At 43.0% G+C, this 20442-nt stretch overlaps 1 protein-coding gene across 1 annotated transcript in view; it reads right to left on the reverse strand.

The window, feature by feature from the left end:
- ABCB28 (non-intrinsic ABC protein 8) overlaps positions 1–20442 on the reverse strand; it is a 507377-nt gene that overhangs the window by 184031 nt on the left and 302904 nt on the right. Inside the window, exons 4-5 of the mRNA XM_089404304.1 lie at positions 19531–19632; positions 19021–19111 (exon numbers count right to left, since the gene is read on the reverse strand). Of these exons, the coding sequence (XP_089260430.1) occupies positions 19021–19111; positions 19531–19632 (193 nt within the window). The remainder of the gene's footprint in view (positions 1–19020; positions 19112–19530; positions 19633–20442) is intronic.

Raw genomic sequence — 20442 nt, forward strand, 5'->3', positions numbered from 1 at the left:
CATGATTGAGTCTGTGAGGAGCATTATTCTACAGAGTGAGTGCCCCCCGTATGAGACATCACCAGAGGCCTTCTGCGATACCATACATGATATTCTTGTCCGCAGATGGGACAAGAATTGTACACCTTTACATTGTTTGGCTCACTCATTGAACCCCAAATACTACAGCCATGAGTGGCTGAATGGTGGACCTTCCCGCAGATTCCCTCCTCACATGGATGGTGAAATCTCACAGGGGAGGAAAGTGGCGCTTCAGCGGATTTTTCAGGATAGTGCATTGCTTGCTGAGGTGGAGGATTCCTTTGCAGAGTTTTCCACTAGCACTGGTGGGTTTGCAGGTTATGATGTGATTAGAGACAGGGGGCTTAAGAAGCCCTACTCTTGGTGGGCATATCATGGGGCAACAAGCCGTCCTCTTCAGTAGTTAGCCATGAGGCTCCTCTCTCAGGTGACTTCATCCTCTTGTTGCGAGAGGAATTGGAGCACATATGGGAATTTGCATACTGTGAAGAAGAACAGGCTTGAGCAGTCCAGGGCAGAGACAATGGTGTATGTGCACACCAACCTTCGTCTTATTTACAGGCAGAGGGAAGAGTGGTTGAGGGGAAAGACAAAGATGTGGGATGTCTTTCCTGAAGATATGGGTCTGGACACCACTGTTGAGTTGGCATTGGCCAACATGGATCTCGGTGATCCAGTGCTAGACCCTATTAGTTTTGATGACTCAACCTCCATACCAGCAGATGCAGAGGCGACTATGGATACAGGGGAGGAGGAGGATGCAGAGGAGAGCAGTGGGGACCATGATGATGGGGACAGTGATGCTGATTCTGATGCTGATTCTGATGCTGATTGATGGCTTGAGGGCCTGAGGCTTTTATACCTATAGAGTCTAGACTTATAGTTGTTTTATATTTTCTATTTCTATTTGCCATTGGCATTGCACCAACACTACCTATGTAACAGATTTTGATTTGATGACTTAATGAGAAAACTACAGTTGTCAGTGTGTTTATCTTACTATCTTAGTATCTTGTAGTTGTAAGTTGTCTTTCAGTTATACTTATGAATTATAATTTATGAATCATGATTTAAATTTTTAATAGATTTATCATTTATCAATTATCATTTATGTGACCAGTACCACTGACATTTATTTGAATTTTGTATGTACTATGCATGCTAATAGCTATAGATGAGGATCTATGTTTGAAATCAATAAATTTGTATCATTAATTAAAATTTGTGTAAGAAATATGCTAATAACTAATTTTTAAGATATATATATATATATATATATATATATATTTTAAATATATATATATATATATATATATATATATATATTTTAATAAAATAATATATAACGTGTCCTAACCGTGTCTTGTTCCGGGGTCAACTTTTCCCGAATCCGACACCACGAATCCCGAATCCTACGTGTCCCGAATCCTCGTGTCAGGTGACTTAGGCAGCAGCGAAGAGGGGCAGATCTACAAGCTCCAGCAGGGAGTGCATAGGCCAGTCTAGTGCTGCAAAGAGGAAAAAGGAGGCTATTGGAATTTTTCATTTGGCAGGGACGGCAGCGAATGGGTTGAGAGATCAGGATTGATTGGATGGTGCATCCAACTATGTGATTTGGAAGGCAAGGATGTTATGCCTTCTAGATGAGCATTTTCTCAAAACCTACGTCGACAGCATGGTAGCTGTGTCCGCGGATTCGGATCCACTCAAAAGTACAAGGGAGAGATGGTGAAGACAAAGCGAATGATCCTCGACAAAGTGAAGGATCATATAGTTCGTCACATCACTAGCAGAGACACTACCAAGGAGATGTGGGATGCTTTGTCGATGCTGTATCAAGGATCTTCCGAGCAACGGAAGATGTACTTATAGCAAAAGATGAGATCTTTGGAGATGCAGAAGGGGAAGCACATTGATCTGTTCCTCACTAAGCTTCAGGAGCCCGAGATGAGCTAGCAGCTGTGAGGTCAACACCTCAAGGTTCCGAGATGGTAAGACTGGCCCTAAATTCAGTATTTAAGGAGTGGCAAGTCTTTGTCCAGAGCATCTTGGGCAGGGCGGCTTTGCCAAACTGGGATGAAATGTGGGCAGCTCTTAAGCAAGAGGAGCTGAGGAGAGACTTGGTCAAGTGTAAACATGACGGAACCAGCAGCAGGGAGTCGAAGCCCAAGGAGGAGGAAGCGAATGCAGCCCTTGCATCAAAGGGACAACAGGAGAAACAAAAGAAGAAGAAAGATGTCTCGAAGATTAAATGCTTCAAGTGAGTGTGGTGAATTTGGTCACTACGCAACACAGTGTCCTCTTAGGAAGAAGGACAAAGATGAGAAGCATGATCTGAAGGTTACAGCTGCAAAGATCGAGGAAGATGAGTTCGCCATGACAGCCCAGGCATCTCTAGAAAGGAGGTGGGGAGATTTAGAGTTGTAGTTCAAAAGAGCTACAGATGGGTAGGATCCTTGAGGAGCACACCTCGTGGATCAATTCCTTGCTACAATGCCCAAATCAGAAGTAGCAGGATGGACTAGCGTCAGTTGATGCAGAGGAGTGCCAGAGTAATAGTTGCAGTGGCTAGGAGCACCAGAGACTGAACACCGCAGAGCAAACTCGGCAGCAGTGCAGTTGGCACACAACAGAAGTTGGCAGCAGTGCAGTTGGCACAGAGCAGAAGTCAGCAGCAGTGTAGAGGCTTTAGAGGGTCAGCATAAAGACTAGCAGCAGTCAAAACTCCAACAACGAGTATTGAACACCAGTTCAATAATTTGGGATGCTTTTCCGTTGCTAATACAGTAGTAGCAACAGTTGGAGAAGGTTGCAGTGCAGATGCAGTTGGCAATGGCAGTGCCAGCAACAGCATGGTGCAAAATTGAGAGCGAGTTGCAGTATAGATGCAGTGTTGATAGTGGCAGGGTCAACAGCAATACAGATGCAGTGTTGATAGTGGCAGGGTCAGCAACAATACAAATATAGCATTTGCGCAATAGTTGATGGACAAAATGTCATACATCAGCAACGCAGAAGGAGATGTTACAAAACAGAGTGATGCTTCAGTAGGGTGCATTGCTAGAGCACATTCCTCGCTAAGAGGGAGTGTTGATTTACGGTAGCATCAGATGTGCTCTTAGTCTCAAATTTTGCAAGGAGGCTTAGACACATGCATTCTCTAATACCCAAAATCATTTTGGGAAATTCCACCTGAAGACAGTTTTATTAAAATAATTAATTATCTTTAATGGGTGCCTAAGTCTAAACTTAGGAAATTAAAATAATTAAAGGGTATTAAATTATTAATCTAACTGTGGGTGAAACTTCTAGAAGAAGATGAGGATCAAGCCAAACTGATCTAAGCCATTGATTACAAGTTAATCTGGGTCGTTGGTTGTCCAGCAGAAATATATAAGAAGAGGTTTGAGGGGCACTTGGAGAACACACACAAAGAGAAGATCAGAAGTTCGATTTTCTGAGGCAAAGAAATTGTCGAAGAGGTTTTCGATAGTGATCTTTTGCAGAGAGGGGCAGGGATACTATCCAAAGGGAGATCTTTTCCGGTCAGAGAATACTCAGCAAAGAAGGCAGAGAGAGATCCAACAGAGGCAGCGCAAAGCTAGAGATGTTGATGCAGGGCCACGCAGAAGCCAAGAGGGGATCCGTAACTTTGCTGGAGAATCGATTTTTTCAGAGCCAGAAGCCGAGGTGTGAGACCGGGAGGGCAGAAGTCAAGATCTCAGAAGCAAATCGATCAGCCGAGAGGAGTGACGCAGACCCCAATAGCTGTGACGCAGAGCCTAGGCAATGATTGCACAGAGACTGCACAAAGGCGGCCAGGGGCTAGCCATTTAGTCGTTGGATAGGCCAGGGTCTCGAGTGATAGTGTGAGGTAATCTCACTCATCTCTCTGTTAGTGATACTCTGTATTGGATAGCAAGAAGGGCATCTAGAGATTGTATTCAAAAATTACTATTGCTTAATAATAAACCCTCAGCTGTTGCACCGATTTTCCCGCATTGGGTTTTTTTAAGGACATTTCTCCAAAAATAACTATGTAAGATGTGTTGTATCTCTTTCCTGTTCAGTTTCTTGTTTCTTCTTATAATTTAAATGGTGTAGACTGTAGTGTATTAGTTTCGATATTTATTGTAGGAAACAGTAAGTAACTTGATTCAAAAATTAACAAGTAGGAGAAACTTAATCAGTTGCTGCAGTAGAAATTTGGGCTTCCAAATTTTCACACACATTTGGGTAACTGATAGTGGTGCATCAAGGCACATGACTGGCCACTCCAACCGATTGAAGACCTTATCCAAAGGTAAATCCGCTTATTCAATGGAACTTGGAGATAACAAGAGTTATCACATGAAAGGCATCAGATCAACCTCCATAACGCTAGAAGATGGAAGCAACATACACATCAACAACATTCTATTTGTTCAAGGTTTGCATAAGAATTTACTTTCTATTTCAAATCTAGAAGATAAGGGTGATAGAATAGCGTTCATTGATGGAAAGGTCATTGTCTGGGGAAAAGACTCAAATATAAATCAAGCCAAGGTCATTGGAATCCGAGTAGAAAGACTCTACATATTAATATCTCCTATGGCCCAAGCCCTAGTTCACAATGAAATTAGCCCATGTGAACTTTGGCATCAAAGATTTGGTTATCTACATTTCAAAATCCTTCCAACCCTAAGCTCAATAGTAGATGGAATTCCTAATTTGAAGGAGGATCATGAAGGTGTCTACAAGGGATGTGCATTGGGTAAGAATACCAAGAGACCATGTGGAAGTAATGCTTTGCGGCCAAAAGAAATCTTGGATCTCATTCTATCATGTCCCTTCCTAAATTAATTTGGAATAAGACTCATTATTGCATTTTGGGGCCAATTTTGGAGATAGTGGAGCCCATTCGATTTTATTAGGAGATTAGACTGAGGAGAAGTTATTTTGTTGTAGTTAAGTTCTACGTGGGGGCCACCCACACTAGGGAATAGTGAATACGCACACCCTAGTTCGAATTGCTTGGAGGGGAAAAGTCGATGGTTAAGTGAGGGCCCATGATGGAGGGAAAAATTTGAGGGAAATGTGCTCCACGAAATCTTATAAGGAAGGCAGCTCTCCTCATTTCATCATCCTTGGCATATCAAATTTCTCTTTGGCTGCTCGAGCTGCTTAGCCGAGTCACTTATTGTTTAGTAAGAGTTCTTCAAGTGAAGAGCTCACCCTTTCTTCGGGGAACTTCGAGTGCAACCCTAGAGAGGTTTATCTTCATGCTTTCGTAGGAGGATTTCATTGTGGTTTCCAACAGTTACATCCATCTATAGGCGGTGCATATTTCTCGAGGACACAGTGGAGGGAGGCCGAGTTTGTTTGTGGCATCTTGTGGAGGAGTTTTGGTTAGGAGAATATCCAGAGACAAGGCATAGGAGTTTTGTTGCCATTTTGGAGAGTTTTGGAGCTGGAGGAGAGTGCTCCCATTCAGTGTGACTTTCACACTTCCTGGGCCAGCGTAGAGGCAACATTTTGTGCTCACGTGGGAGGTGGAGACTCAACCATTGAGGTTGATCCTTGTCAGGAGAGATAAGGAAAGCATTAGTGGAGGTGATTGCTACTTTTCCAGAGTGTTTGAGGAGGATTTTGTTGGTGTATTGGCAGACAATGTGCTTCAGCAGTTTTGGAGGGCATAGGGCCTTTGGGGGTCGATTTTGGAAGGTCAAAATCCGGCCAAACCATTTCTGGGTTTTTCTGGGTTTTGTGAGAGGAGTTTGTGGTTAAAATTTCAGAATTTTCTAGGTGATATTCGAGTATGAAACCCTCATTCTTATAACAAGGCGAATTGCTAGTAGCTGGGGAATTTGCACCATTTTATGGGTTCGACTTTGGCTTGGAGATAGGCCAAACCATTTTTGGGTTTTGACAAGGATCCCAGATATAAAGTTTCAGCATTTTCTGAGCACCGGCGAGATTATTATTTTATCACTTGGGTCCTGTCAAGCTTGCCATTGAGACAAGCCGAGGTGCATTTCTACATATTATTGTACTTACTCCATTTCATTAATAAAATGGCTCAGTTGGTTCTCACTTCTGGATTTTTAATGAGCATTTGTTGATTGTTTTAATTTCTTGTGTCACAAATCGATTTTGTTTTGCATATCATTGTTTATTTATGTTTGGAACATTACACATTCATTCCGATGTATGTGGCCCTATGACTCCTAAATCTCTTGGAGGACATCTATATTATGTCACATTTATAGATGACCATTCAAGAAAGACCTAGGTTTACTTAATGAAAACCAAGGACGAAGTATTTACAAAATTTCAAGAATTCAAAGCTGAAGTGGAGAACCTTACAGAAAAGAGAATCAAGATACTAAGATTTGATAATGGAGGAGAATATACATCCAAAGAGATTATAGCATTCTGTAAGGAATTTGGGATTAAGAGGGAGCTGATAGTCCCATATAATCCCAAACAAAATGGAGTTGCAGAAAGAAAGAATAGATCCATTGAAGAAAGTGTAAAGGCAATGTTACATGATCAGGATCTACCTAAGTTTTTGTGGGGAGAAGCCACAAAGATAGTTGTCTACATTCAAAATCAAAGTCCCCACAGATCTCTAGACAACAAAACTTCAGAAGAAGTGTTCACTGGAAAGAAGCCATCTGTAGATCATCTTTGGATCTTTGGGTGTCCTGTATATATCCATATACCAAAGGACAAAAGAAAGAAGTTGGATCCTTCTAGTATGAAGGGAACATTTGTGGGGTATAGCAACTCATCAAAAGCTTATAGGATCTACATGAAAGATGGACATCACATAGAAGTCAATCATGATGTCATATTTGATGAGAGCATAGCATTCAAGAAATCAAAGGAACTTTCCATAGACTTTGATGATGAAGAACTTTCGATATTTGAGGAGGAAGTTGACCAAGGGAAAGAAGAATCACACCATGAAGAAGAAGGTCCCTGTGAACCTGTTCAATCTGTGGTCATTCCTGAAACAAGGAAAAGACCTAATTGGTTGAAGTCTACACTACTTGATGCAGAAGGTCATGGAGTAGGGATAGGCTCATTTAGAGAAAGCAAGAAACCAAAGAGATATTTATGTTGCATACATGACAAAGCTAATAGAAGCAGAACCATCCTCCTTTGAAGAGGCTATAAATCATCGAGAATGGAAGGATGCCATGAATGAAGAGTATCAATCTATAATGAAGAATGGAGTCTGGGAGATCGTACCTAGGCCCGAAGACAAATCTGTGGTTACTTCCAAATGGATCTATAAGATCAAGCATACAACCGATTGAAGTATAGATAAGTATAAAGAAAGATTTGTGGCTAGAGGTTTCTCTCAACTTGAAGGCATCGACTATGAAGAGACATTTGCTCCAATGGCAAGATATACAACAATTCGATCATTAGTCTCTCTGGCAACATCGATGGGATGGAACATCCACCAAATGTATGTCAAGACTGTATTTCTGAATGGCACAATACATGAAGAAGTCTACAAAGAGAAACACTTGGGATTCGAAGTTAAAGACAGAAAGGCATATGTTTGCAGATTGTAGAAAGCACTATATGGCCTCAAGCAAGCACCAAGGGCATGGTGTGCTACAATGGATGCATACCTACAAAGAATAGGCTTCACAAAAAGTTTTGTTGATTCGAACCTTTATATCAAGGTTGTAGATGGAGAACCTGTAATTATTATTCTATATGTAGATGATCTTCTCTTGACAGGTGCAGAAGGATGAATTGAAGAATGTAAGAAGCAACTAGCAGCAAAATTTGACATGAAAAATCTTGGGTTGATGCATTGTTACTTGGGACTAGAAGTTTGACAAGGACCTAATGAAGTTTATTTGGGTCAAGGAAAGTATGTGATTGAGATACTGAAAAGATTTGACATGATGGACTGCAAACCTATGACTACTCCAATGGTCACTAACTTGAAGAGACTAAGAGGTTCTAGATCTAGCCCTGTGGATCCTTCCAAGTATAAGCAATTCATTGGCTCACTGATGTACTTGGCGAATACTCGACCAGACATATGCTTTGCAGTAAATGTTCTCAGTCAATTCCAAGTGGAGCCGAAGCATGATCAATGGGTGGCAGCGAAACATATTTTAAGATATTTGCAAGGAACCATCCACTACTCTTGGAAGGATGACCAAAGAAATGATGTCCCACTGATTGGATATACTGACTTTGACTGGGGAGGCATTGAGCAAGATGGAAAGTAATGTTCCTAACTAGGAATGCAAGTGATATACAAGCATACAACCAGTACAACAAACAAAAAAACGAAATAGACACTAAGCACCCATGGAAATGTTGGAAATAAGGAACTGTTGAGTCATTTTATTACTTCTTCAAGAGAAAAATACAATAGTAAAATAGAAGGGTGCACCTGGGCTTGTCTCAATGGACAAGCATGACCAAAACCAGGTGAGCAATAGTTGAACTGAAGGTTGCTGCAACTGTTGCACCAATCTGCACTGCGCTGCCCAGGAAACTCCTCTTTCTGCTGACTTTGAATGGCTAGAAACACCACTTGTTGTGCTCAAAAAATTATGAGATTAGAGCTCCTGACTCCTTGGCCTAAACCCAGAAAAACCCACAAAGGATTTTGGCCAGCTCAAACTTCTGAAATTCGACCCCCAAGGAGCCCAACTTCAACTGCAAGTGCAAAACTCGACCTGCTAGATTCTGACTGTAACACCTTTTGGAAAGTGTCCAAAAGTGTTGGCCTAATCCCTCCTACAAATCTCCTAATTTCCCAGATGAGATTCCAGGCTATAGCTCTTTCCCCCAAGACCCACGAAATTATTGGACTAGTCCTTTGCGCTATCCCCCAAGCATGGAATTCGAACTGTTGGGTTGTTGGCTTCTTTGGCTCCAAAACTCTCAAGGAATGTTGGCCTAATTTTGTCCTTCAGATCCCTTGGCTCCTTCGGCAAGTGGTTGATCTACTATGGCTCAATCCCTTTGTGTGTTCTCCTGGTGGCCCAGAAATACGCATTACCTAAGTGTAGTTGAATTATGGTGCTGTAGAAAACTCCTGGATCTCCTGAAAACACTGGTGGAACTGCCTTCCTAAGGCGGGCACTCAAGGTCCCCCGAAGGTAAGGTTGAATCTCCCGATTGAGAGATTCGTGGCTGAACAACCGGTTGACTCGGCTAAGCAACTGAGTGAACAGTCAAGTAAATTCGATTTGCAAGGTGAATGAATGATCCAAATGAGAGCCTTCTCCTCCTTTTGTCTTTGTGGTCCTTCCTTGCCTCATGTGGGCCCCTCCATTCAATAATTTGAATTCCATCCAAGCCATTTGAATGGCCTAGTTCAAATTCCCACATGGGTGGCCCCCACCTCCCACTAGCAACCAAATTAAGCCGAAATTTCTCCTAAGTCCCTAAGTCGAAACTGTTGGGTCCTTTTCCTTAGCCAAAAATGTGTAAAAATGTGTAGAGATAACCTGTTACAAATGTGTTTGAGAAGGGACATGACAGTCCTCCCCTCCCAAATGTTGCTTTCCCTCAAGCAACCTCAGAGCTGGGTGCTCCAAAATGTGCTCACCCTCCCAGGTGGCATCCTCATCTGGCAAGTTCTTCCAGCATACCAAGAACTCCCTGATGGTCCTGCTCCTCAGCTTCCTCTCCCTCCTCTCCAAGATGGTCTCAGGCTCCAAAACCAAGTGGCCCTCATCATCTAGTGGGGGTAACTCTACTGCTGTTGTCACATGTTGCCCCAACACCTTTTTAAGGCACGAGACATGAAATACATTGTGAATCCTGCTCCCTGGAGGCAGCTCCAGCTCATAGGCCACCTCCCCAACTCATTTGATCACCCGGTATGGCCCATAGAAGCGGGGTTGTAGCTTCTCGACCCCCTTCTGCTTCAATGTGGACTGCCTGTACGGTTGTAACCGGAGGTACACCAAGTCCCCCTCCTCGAAATGCCTCTCTGTCCGATGTCGGTCTACGTACACCTTCTGTTGGTTTTGTGTTGTCACCAAGTTATCCTTGAGAGCCTTGAGGATGTCTTGGCTCTCTTGGATCCAATCTTTGGCCTTTGAGGCCCGCCTGTCTCCAAAAACAACATTAGCAATCATATCCATACAAGGCACAGAAAGGAGTCATACCAATGGACATGTGGTGGGTGGTGTTGTAGCAGTACTCGCCCAAATGCAGCCACCGGATCCAAGCCCTCTGCTGTCTTGTCACGTAGTTCCTCAAATACCCCTCCAGCCACTGATTAACTCACTCTGTCTGGCCATCTGTCTGGGGGTGGTAGCTCGTGCTAGGGGTAAGCTCGATACCAACCAATCTCAAAAGTTCCTGCCAAAAACCTCCCATGAACCTACTGTCCTTGTCACTCTAGGGAGCCCATGTAACCAAAAAATCTCCCTAAAGAACAGCTCTGCAACCTGTGCAGCCGAATACCTGGTGGGGATGGCGAAAAAGTGGGCATATTTGGTTAACCGGTCGACCACTACATAAATGCAATCCTTTCCCTGCACTATGGCGAACCCTGTGATGAAATCCATAGATATGCTTTCCCATTTCCCCTCAGGGATGGGAAGCGGTTGTAGCAATCCTACAGGGTGAATCAACTCCCCCTTGTTCCGCTAGCATGTCTCACACTCAAGTACGCGCTTTAGCAAGTCCTCCTTGAGGCACTTCCATGTGAATCTCTCCCTGACTGCCATATATGTCTTTCGGAACCCCTGGTGCCTGGATAATGCCGAGTCATGTGTTGCCTGGAGCACTCTCTCCCTCAACCGCGAGATGGGCACAAGAAAAATGTGCCCCTTGTAATAGATGACCTCATCCACCACTCGATAGCGCTCATCTGTGTGGGAACCCTGATCTTGCATGCCCACTTGTCCTTAGAGTAGTCCACTAGTAGCTGAGCCTTCCAATCATGGCAGATGTTCATGAGTGATAGACCAATGGGTCTCCGAGATAGAGCATCGGCCACCACATTATGCTTTCCTAGCACATACTCTATATCGAAGTCATAGAACTGCACCTTGCTAACGCATCTCAGTTGCCTGTAATTGAGGCCCTGTTGCCCCCATGAAGTGTCGAAAGTTGTTGTGATCAGTGTTCACCCGAAACCTATTACCTATCAAGTACTGTCGAAATTTGGCCAATGCATGCATGATGGGCGGCATCTCTTTGTCATATATGGAATATGACCACTCAGGTGGTAGGAGCTTCCGACTCTCGAAAGGAATGGGATGCCCATCCTGTGATAGAACCGCTCCAACTCCCTCCACGGATGCATCACACTCCACGGTGAAGGGTTGGGAAAAATCTAGAAGTGCCAAGATCGGGCAACTGCTCATCACCTCCTTGAGGCGATCAAAGGCTACTTGTGCTCCATCAGTCCATGGGAAAGCCCCTCCCTTGGTCAAATCTGTCAAGGGTGCTGCCAGTTGTGAAAACCCCTTGACAAACTTCCTGTAGTAGGTGAAGATACCCAAGAAACCCCTCAATGTTGTCACATCTCGGGGCACTAGGCAGTCACGGATAGCCCATATCTTCTCTTCATAGACCTTCACCCAATCAGCACCAATGATATGCCCTGAGAAGAGCATCTCCGTCAAGCCAAACTCGCACTTGGATAGTTTGGCATAAAACTGTTGCTCCTCCAGAATACATAGCACCTCCAAGTGTTGGAGATGCTCCTCCCACGTTCGGTTGTAAATCAAAATATCATTTAAGGAAACTAGCACAAACCTCCTAAATTGTCTCTGGAAGATATGGTTCATGCACAACTGGAAGGTAGTCGGAGCATTGGTCAGCCCAAATGGCATGACCAGGAACTCGAAGTGCCCATAGTGGCATCGGAAAGCTGTCTTAGGGATGTCCTGATCCCTCACCCTGATCTGGTGGTACCCCGAACGCAGATCGATCTTAGAGAAATACTTGGCTCCTCTAAGCTCATCCATCATCTCATCTATGCAGAGGATGTGGTCCCTATTCTTCAGCGTCTTCCAGTTGAGGGCCTGATAGTCAATGCACATGCGTAAGGTCCCATCCTACTTCTTCACCAGTACTACTAAAGAAGCAAAGGGACTAGAACTTGGCCTGATATGGCCCAATGCCAACAGCTCCTAAATGGCCCTCTCAATCTCATCCTTATAGGCCTTAGGATGCCTATAAGAGGTAGTGATCACCGCCTGCACACCTGGCTCCAACTCAAAAGTGCACTCGAATCCTCTGTCTAGCGGTTGCCCTGGTGGAATATCCCCAAACACCACTACGTATCTGTCCAGCAAGGCCTGTATGTTAGGTGGTGGTGGTGGCTAGGGATGTCCCCCAACCTCCAAAATCCTCAGCTCCACTGCCCATGCGATGTCCCCATGTCACAGATCTGCCTCCATCCTGTGGGCTGAGGCTGTCTGGGGTGGATAGGAGTGCATGCCTCTAAGAACCACTGATTTTTCATCTAGCCTGGTGAACTCCATCTCTATTTTCTTCCAGTTAGTAGTGACTCGCCCAAGGGAGTACAGCCACTGGACACCCATCATTATGTTGGTGTCTAGCACATCGGCCACAAAGGAGTGGTTTGTCATCAAGTAGTTTCCCATAACTACCGTCAAGGCAGGCACATACCAAGTGCACTACATGGTATGGTCACCTGCTACTAGGACTAAAAAGCCCTCAAGCTCAGTCGTGGTCAGGCCCCTCCTCTAAAACAACTGGGCATCTATGAAGTTGTGGGTATACCCACTGTCAACTAGGACTGACACCCGCTGTCCTTGTATGGTGCCTCTGATCCTCAATGTCAAGAATTTGGGGACCCCGCATAAAGAAGCAAGGACTCCCCCGGATGGGGCAAATGATGCCCCTGCCAGAGGAGGTGGTGGTGTTGGCCCCCTATCAGTCGGACTCTCACCATCTCCCACACCACACTCTTGCTCCAACTTGTCCTCCTAGTCATTGTCTGAAAAGACCTCAATATAATGTGCTTTGCGATAGCGCACCGATGGCCTGGTGCCCAGGGCTCCCTGCAAGTGAAGCACAACTTCCTCCTCCTAGGGTCCTTTCATGTCTCATCATCCAGCTGCCCCGCCCTTAGGTGGTTCTTTTTGGAGGTGAAGGTCTAGTGGCATGCCCCTTCTGTAGAAAAGGGGTTCGTGCAGGAAAAGTCACTCTAGTCTTGGGGATGACCCCCTGTAGATCTCTAGTGCACAAAATTGCCTCCTGCAATGTGGAGGACCTGCGTGACTTTCACCAGTCCACGCAGGGGCTCTAGTAATCCCTTAATGAAGGTGTACACCCTCCGAGCCTCTGATAGATCCGAAACCATCACTGACACTCGCAAAAACTCTGACATATACTGCTCTGGATTGCATGTCTGGCGCAGTTGGATCAGCGCCCTGAAATGGGCCCTCCAAATCTCTCTGGTCAAAGCGTTCCACTACCCTCCTAGGGAAATCCTCATAAGAAGCCACATTGGCATGCCCCAAGGTGGCCAAGCATGAAACCACCAGTCATGGGCTTCCCCCTCCATGTGCAGCGTGGCCTTCTTGATGGCTTCCTATTCTGTCATCCAGTTGAGTTGGAAGTAGGCATCAATCTTCTCAACCTAAGCCCTAGCAGTGCACTTGGCAGTGCCATCGAATGTAGGGAAGTATATCCTCCCTATGGTCATCCGCAGCTCATAGCTTTGTGTACCCTGTCCTCCATAGCCCTTTCTCTTCTCATTTTGCTTGAGCTTGCATAAATCTCTGAAAGAGAGTGCTTCCCTGAAATATGCATCCATAGATTGCCACTCTCTGAAATGATCTCCCATTTGTGTGGGGTCTTCACCCCTTGTTGGTTTGATTTGTGCCACAGGTATGAAAGAGGGCAGTGTGGCTTGAGTTGGCCCACTAGCCGATGGGTGTTGTGTTGCTGGTGAGGGGTGATCGAATGGCTGGGAGGCTCCAGAAGTTTCCCCAAATAGAAACCCTCTAGGAGTGGTCCTCTCTCTGTTCTGCAGCTTTATCTCCTCCAACATCTCTTTCTGGCCCTTGGCTAAGTCATTCAAAGCCCTTAGGAGGTTGTCGAAAGCCATCTCTTCCCTGCTCTTGGGTTCCACCATGTCCTCCTCTTCTACTACTGCTTTCCCTCTGTCCTCCGTGTCTGGAGTAATCTCCAGCTCTCTTTCTCTGCTCCAGTACCTCTACCTTCTGTACGTGATGTTCTGTTGGTCCCCTTCTCTCATAGGAGGAAACTCCCACAGCTGAGCCAAGACCTAGTCTCTAATGCCACTGTTATGTTCCTAAGTAGGAATACAAGTGATATACAAGCATATAATCAGTACAACAAACAGAAAAACGAAATATACACTAAGCACCCATGGAAATGTTGGAAATAAGGAACTGTTGAGCCATTTTATTACTTCTTCGAGAGCAAAATACAATAGTAAAATAGAATGGTGCACCTGGGCTTGTCTCAATGGACAAGCATGACCAAACCCAGGTGAGAAATCGTTGAACTGAAGGCTATTACAACGGGTGCACCAATTTGCACTACGCTGCCCAGAACATTGCTCTTTCTGCTGACTTCGAATGATTGGAAACACCACTTCCCGTCCTCATAAAATTATGAGATTCGAACTCCTAACTCCTTGGCCTAAACCAGAAAAACCCACGAAGGATTTTTGCCAGTTCAAACTTTTGAAATTCGACCCCTGACGAACCTAACTTCAATTGCAACTACAAAACTCAGCCTGTTGGATTCTGACTGTAAAACCTCCTGGAAAGTGTCCAAAAGTGTTGGGTTGATCCTTCCTACAAATCTCCTGACTTCCCAGATGAGTTTTCAGATTGTAGCTCTTGCCCCCAAGACCCACGAAATAGTTTGACTGGCCCTCTGCGCTGTCTCCCAAGCCTGGAATTCGAACTGCTGGGTTGTTGGCTTCTTTGGCTCCAAAACTCTCAAGGAATGTTGGCCTAATGCTATCCTTCAGATCCATGAGTGTAGCTGAATGATGGTGTTGTAGAAAACTCCCAGATATCCTAAAAACACTGGTGGAACTGCCTTCCTGGGGCGTGCACTCAAGGTCCCCCTGAAGGTAAGGTTGAATCTCCTGCTTGAGAGATTCATTGCTGAAAATCCAGTTGACTTAACTAAGCAGTTGAGCAAACAGTCAAGTAAATTTGATTTGCAAGGTGAATGAATGATCCAAATGATAGCCTACTCCTCCTTTTGTCTTTGTCAGCCTTCCTTGCCTCATGTCGGCCCCTCCATTCAACAATTCGAATTCCCTCCAAGCCATTTGAATGGCCTAGTTCGAATTCCCACGTGGGTGGCCCCCACCTTCCACTAGCAACCAAATTAAGCCGAAATTTCTCCTAAGTCCCTAAGTCGAAACTGTAGGGTCCTTTTCCTTGGCCAAAAATGTGCAAAAATGTGTAGAGATAACCTATTACAAATGTGTTTGAGAAGGGACATGACATGGAAGGAGTAGTACGGGAGGCTGTTTCAGTTTGGGATCCTCCATGGTCTTATGGATGAGTAGAAAGCAAGACATAGTTGCTTTGAGTAGTGTTGAAGTTGAATAAGTTGCAGCCTGTGAAGTAAGCATAGAAGTATGGTTGAGGAAGATGCTATCTGACTTGTTTGAAGGACCAATGAACCCTATAATAATACTTTGTGATAACACCAGTTGTATACGTTTGTCTGAAGATCTAGTGTTTCATGGAAAGACAAAGCATATAAACAACACGTATCCCTATATACGAGAGCTAGTGCAAAATGGTGTGTTGCGGCTACAATATATCTCCATTGATGAGCAGGTAGCTGACATATTGATGACATCACTTCTGAACAAGAAGCTTGTATACTTCAGAAACAAACTTGGTTTGGTTGATATATCCCCTCCCTAATTATGAGGGAGAGATACACACTACATTCTTGTCTTCACTTAGGAAGAAAGAATGGAGGATTGGGTAACCATCTGGCATTCGATACTCTTTGAGAATGTGGTAGGGCATTCAAGACAAGAGTAGTCGTGGACCGATATTCTTTGAGGATTAGCTACCCAAGATAAGAATAGTCCAATGGAAGGTCATACTCTGTGAACACTCGGGTGGAGTATGTACCTTGAGACAATGATTTTGGTGTCTATGAATCATTGGTCTCGCCAGCATTGTGCTCTGATCATGTGGATAGAGCTGTTAGTCAAGGCCTTGCTATGTAACAATGTTGATTGATATGATGCTAGACAGATGGGTTACCAATCCGACTCTTTTTATGAGATCTCTTCAGATTGAGATGACCATGTACCTCTTATGAATACCTCCCTAGTTAAGAGGGAGCATTGGAAAAAAATGTGTAACTAGGTTTGATCTTCATAAGTATGAAATGTACTCTTGTAAACAATCAAATGAAAAGAAATTATTATTATTATTGGAGCATGGGTTTCATGGTCAAGTTCTTTTATTTTATAGGTCAAGCACCCATTAAGTGCTTCTAAGGTTTGTCCTAGGTTTCAGATTCATTGTCATATATTGAAGATCCTATGGGCACATTGTATCTTGTAAAGAAAATTTTATTTTGTCTTTAAAGTGTCTAAATACCTCCAAGATCAGGTCGGCCTAAGGAGTTGTCAAGTCAGCCCACATCAAGAGCCACGTCCAACCTTTGAAAAGCCTATATATAGAGAGGAACTCGTCCTCCATTAGACATTCACTCATCTCATTCTCTATGCAAAGAAGAGGAAGAAAGAAGTTGAAGAAGAGGGTACGAAGAAGAGGAAATCGAAGAAGTCGAACTGCTTGGGCTAGATATATCTCTCTTGTGAAAGTCGAAGTTAGGGTGTCTGTGGTGGGTCTATCTCTAGTTTGATCTTGAAGGAAAGAGAGAAGGATAGGCAAGCGAAGGTCACTTAGGGCACCTCATTAGCCTTATGTTTCAAGGGAAGGAAAGCGAAGAAGAAGAGAAAGCTATTTGAGGGAGATCGAAGTCTCTAGGAGCAGTTGCAGCAGTTGTCGTGAGACAAAATTTCAGATCTACAGTAGGAGGTCGAAGTCACTGCAGTGGGAGGCCGAGTTGATCTTGATCTTGGAGGGTATTTGTCTGAGTCACTAGGTCATGGTATTCGTCAATTGAAGAATCTATAAGAAGAGGAGATTTATGGATTTCCCCTCAAGAGGAGGGGTTTTGGCCCTAGCTTGCAGCCTATATACTCTGTCACTGTTCTTATTGTTTTTGTAGCTATTTGATGTATCGCACACTGTAATAATAAGGAACAAAGCTAATAAGTAAAAAGGTAAGACAAACAGTTATCAAGAAACATAATTAACATACTTACTGCCCTATTGAATTCTCAACACATTCATCAAACCAAAGGGTATCCTAAGTCCCCCAAGGGGTAGTAAAAGTAGTTTTATATCTACCTCCCTCTAATACCAATACCTAGCAGTAACCCGAGAATCTATCAACATAGCCATCATGCTTGATCAAGTTACAGATTGCAACACATGTTCCATACTAAGGAGAGGATGATTAACCTTGAGAGAAGTGAGATTATGGTTTTGAAATAATGCAAATGTAAATCTCACCATTCTTTTTCCTTGCCAAAACAACATTAGCCACCCTATTCGAATACCTAATCAGGGTTATAATGTGCACCTCAAGTAGCTTCTGCAACTCTCCTTATATAACTAGGACTACCTTGGGGTTCAAGTGGCATTGTTGCTATTTAAAAGTCTTGGCATCTTTCCTCAAAGGAATTACATAATCTATTACCTTTTGATCATATTCTTACAGTTCATTTTAAGAGCATGCAAAAATGACTTTATACTCATGTACCAAAATTTCCAACCTCCCTTTGAACTTGAGTGAAACCTTGGCCAATTTTAATAATTCCAGGGAACTCCCTGGAGCCAATGTTCACCTCAATAAGTTGACTATTGTTCATCCAATTTAGATTTATTAGTCATGGTGAATATAGAAAAATGGCACTAAGTGCAATACACATATGAAACAAAATACATAAACAAAGAAGCTCTAAATTGCCTCTAGAGTATGATCAATTATCAATCTCATCACCGCTACTAAGGATGATATCCTCATCATCAAATATGAGATCATCCTCTGCCTTGGACCTGACAAACTCCTTAGGAACAAATGCCAATAATAGAGGTGTGAGGCAAAAGAGGGGGGGTTCTTGTATAACATTGTTTTAGGGTTTGGGGGGGTTTGGGGGGTTTAGGCTTTTTTGCAGTTGTTTTCTTCCTTATTGCTCTTTTTTAGGGTTTGTTTTAATCTTTTATTGGGCCTGGGCCAGTTCAAAACAGAAACAGTAGAACCTGTTGGTTCAACAGCTGAACCAGTTTTTGACTCAATCTGACATAGAACTGATCACCAAATTGTTCAAGGGCCAGTTCACCTTCCTCTTGGACCAAACCAACCGATTCTGCTTCCATTTCAACCAGTTTTTTGAACACCGAGTACAAGTGGCATTTTCTTTCTAGCAGTGTTATTTAAAAGTTAAAACTAAATCACTAATTTTTTCACTAAGTCAAGGAAATCATTTACACATCACATTGAGTACTGCTATGTCTATGACAGATTCTTAGGGCTTTAAATTTCCCAGTTAATCCAAACAGTATCCTTAAAAAGACCAAAAACTTTGCTTTCATACTATACTTGAAAATCATATACATGTCATTCACAAAAAGTTTATATTTTCATAAAATATAATAGAGAATATTGTTGATAAACTCACCTCTATTGTCTAGCACCATAATTTATTGGTACTTTAGGTTATCTCATGAGTCATAACACTCCTTGTTATGTTAAAACGTCCTGTAATGGGCTTTCATGATTTTACCCTGATATTTTCTTGGTTTGGAAAAATCTGTATAAGTCTCACGTTTTTACAATATGCATTTCAGTGTGACTATAGAAATAATAAACATATGCCAGATAGCCTGTGTCAACCAAACTAGTGTAAATTTCAACAGCACAAGTTGTTGGAATTTGGATCCTTACCCACAAGAATTGATACAGAAAGCATGAGCACGCCAAAGAGTGGAGCAAGCTGAGCTGACAATGAAAAAAGTATAACCAATGTTCCTACCAACTGCAGAGACAACGGCCAATGTTGTCCACATATTCAGAAAAGTGAAACCTCAAAAAGTTAAAAACCTCTACTAAAGACTGTTCATTTATTGATGGTGCACTCCAAACAACTAAAAGATCCTCAGGACTAAAACTAAACTTTGTAAGAAAGCTGACTGTCTTGGCAGAGAAAGAAAATAGCAGAAAGCAAGTTAATGCTGCAAAACATACATTAAAACTTTCTAGGAAGCCAGTACAAATTTGTAAATACCAATTCGCATACATCATAAACAAGCACGAAATAACTTGTATTGGAAGTTGGATAGCAGCATACACTACTATGCATAATACCAAGCATTTTAAAACCTCAGATCATGATCCATACTTGGTATATTGAAGGCAAGATCAATCTCAGCCTTTGAAGAGTGTATAGTAGCTTGCCTCTGAAAATGCTCTAAGACCGCGATCTCTAGAAATATTTTCATTCACAACATCCTTGAGAGCACCCAAGTCAGTTGTGAGCAATCCCGTCAGCTCGCCAACCTGGTAAAAAGCAGAAGATATTATTTCAAAACATCACACCACATATTTTATAACAAAGATAATGTTTGTTGAAACTGCCATTCAACCTCAAGTTTGAAAACAACTAGAAAACAACACTAATGTAATATATCCTTAGAGATGCACCAATGTCACTTAATAGGAATAAACAAACTTGACACTAACCACTACTCTTAAAAAATCCCAATTTTTCAGCAAAGCCTGGATCCAACATGATTTCTATTACTGCAAAATCTAGAAGGTGTAGTGCAAAGCATCAGTAGGCAACCTAGGTCTTATGGCAACAAGAGATCAGCCACTACTGTCTGCTCAATGTCTTCTCTCCAGCTGTTTAGTGGTGGATGTTACCCCTACAAGGGAGGCTTCCCTACAAAAAATCACTAGCGAGATATTCAATTGAGGGGGGCTCAATGGAGATGCAAGGTCTAATAATTGAAGGAAAAGTTCTTGGCCAAGCCTCGAAAGGCTGAGATAAAAGTTGTCCAGAGTTCAAGTCAACTTTTCCAAGACCTTTGTAATTTAGAAGACGATTGCTATAAGTTAGGGTTTGAACTTTGTATGTGATGCAGATTTAGTGCACACAATGGCATATAGAAGCTTGATAAAATAGCCTATGAGTGTTAGGGTCAATAAAGGAGCAAAGGCTATGAAGGATGCAAGCTAGGATTAAATAAACAATGGTGTTTAATGGCTGAAATTGGATATTAAAGCAATTAATAGAGAGACATCAGCCCTAATTTTGGGGTGGAAACAAGCAATTAATGCTAGATTTTGCTTTTTTATATTTATTAA

This window comes from Pinus tabuliformis, chromosome 2_2, assembly GCF_031772625.1.
Source record: "Pinus tabuliformis cultivar Carrire ecotype Pingquan chromosome 2_2, CPIR1, whole genome shotgun sequence".
Taxonomy (NCBI): domain Eukaryota; kingdom Viridiplantae; phylum Streptophyta; class Pinopsida; order Pinales; family Pinaceae; genus Pinus; species Pinus tabuliformis.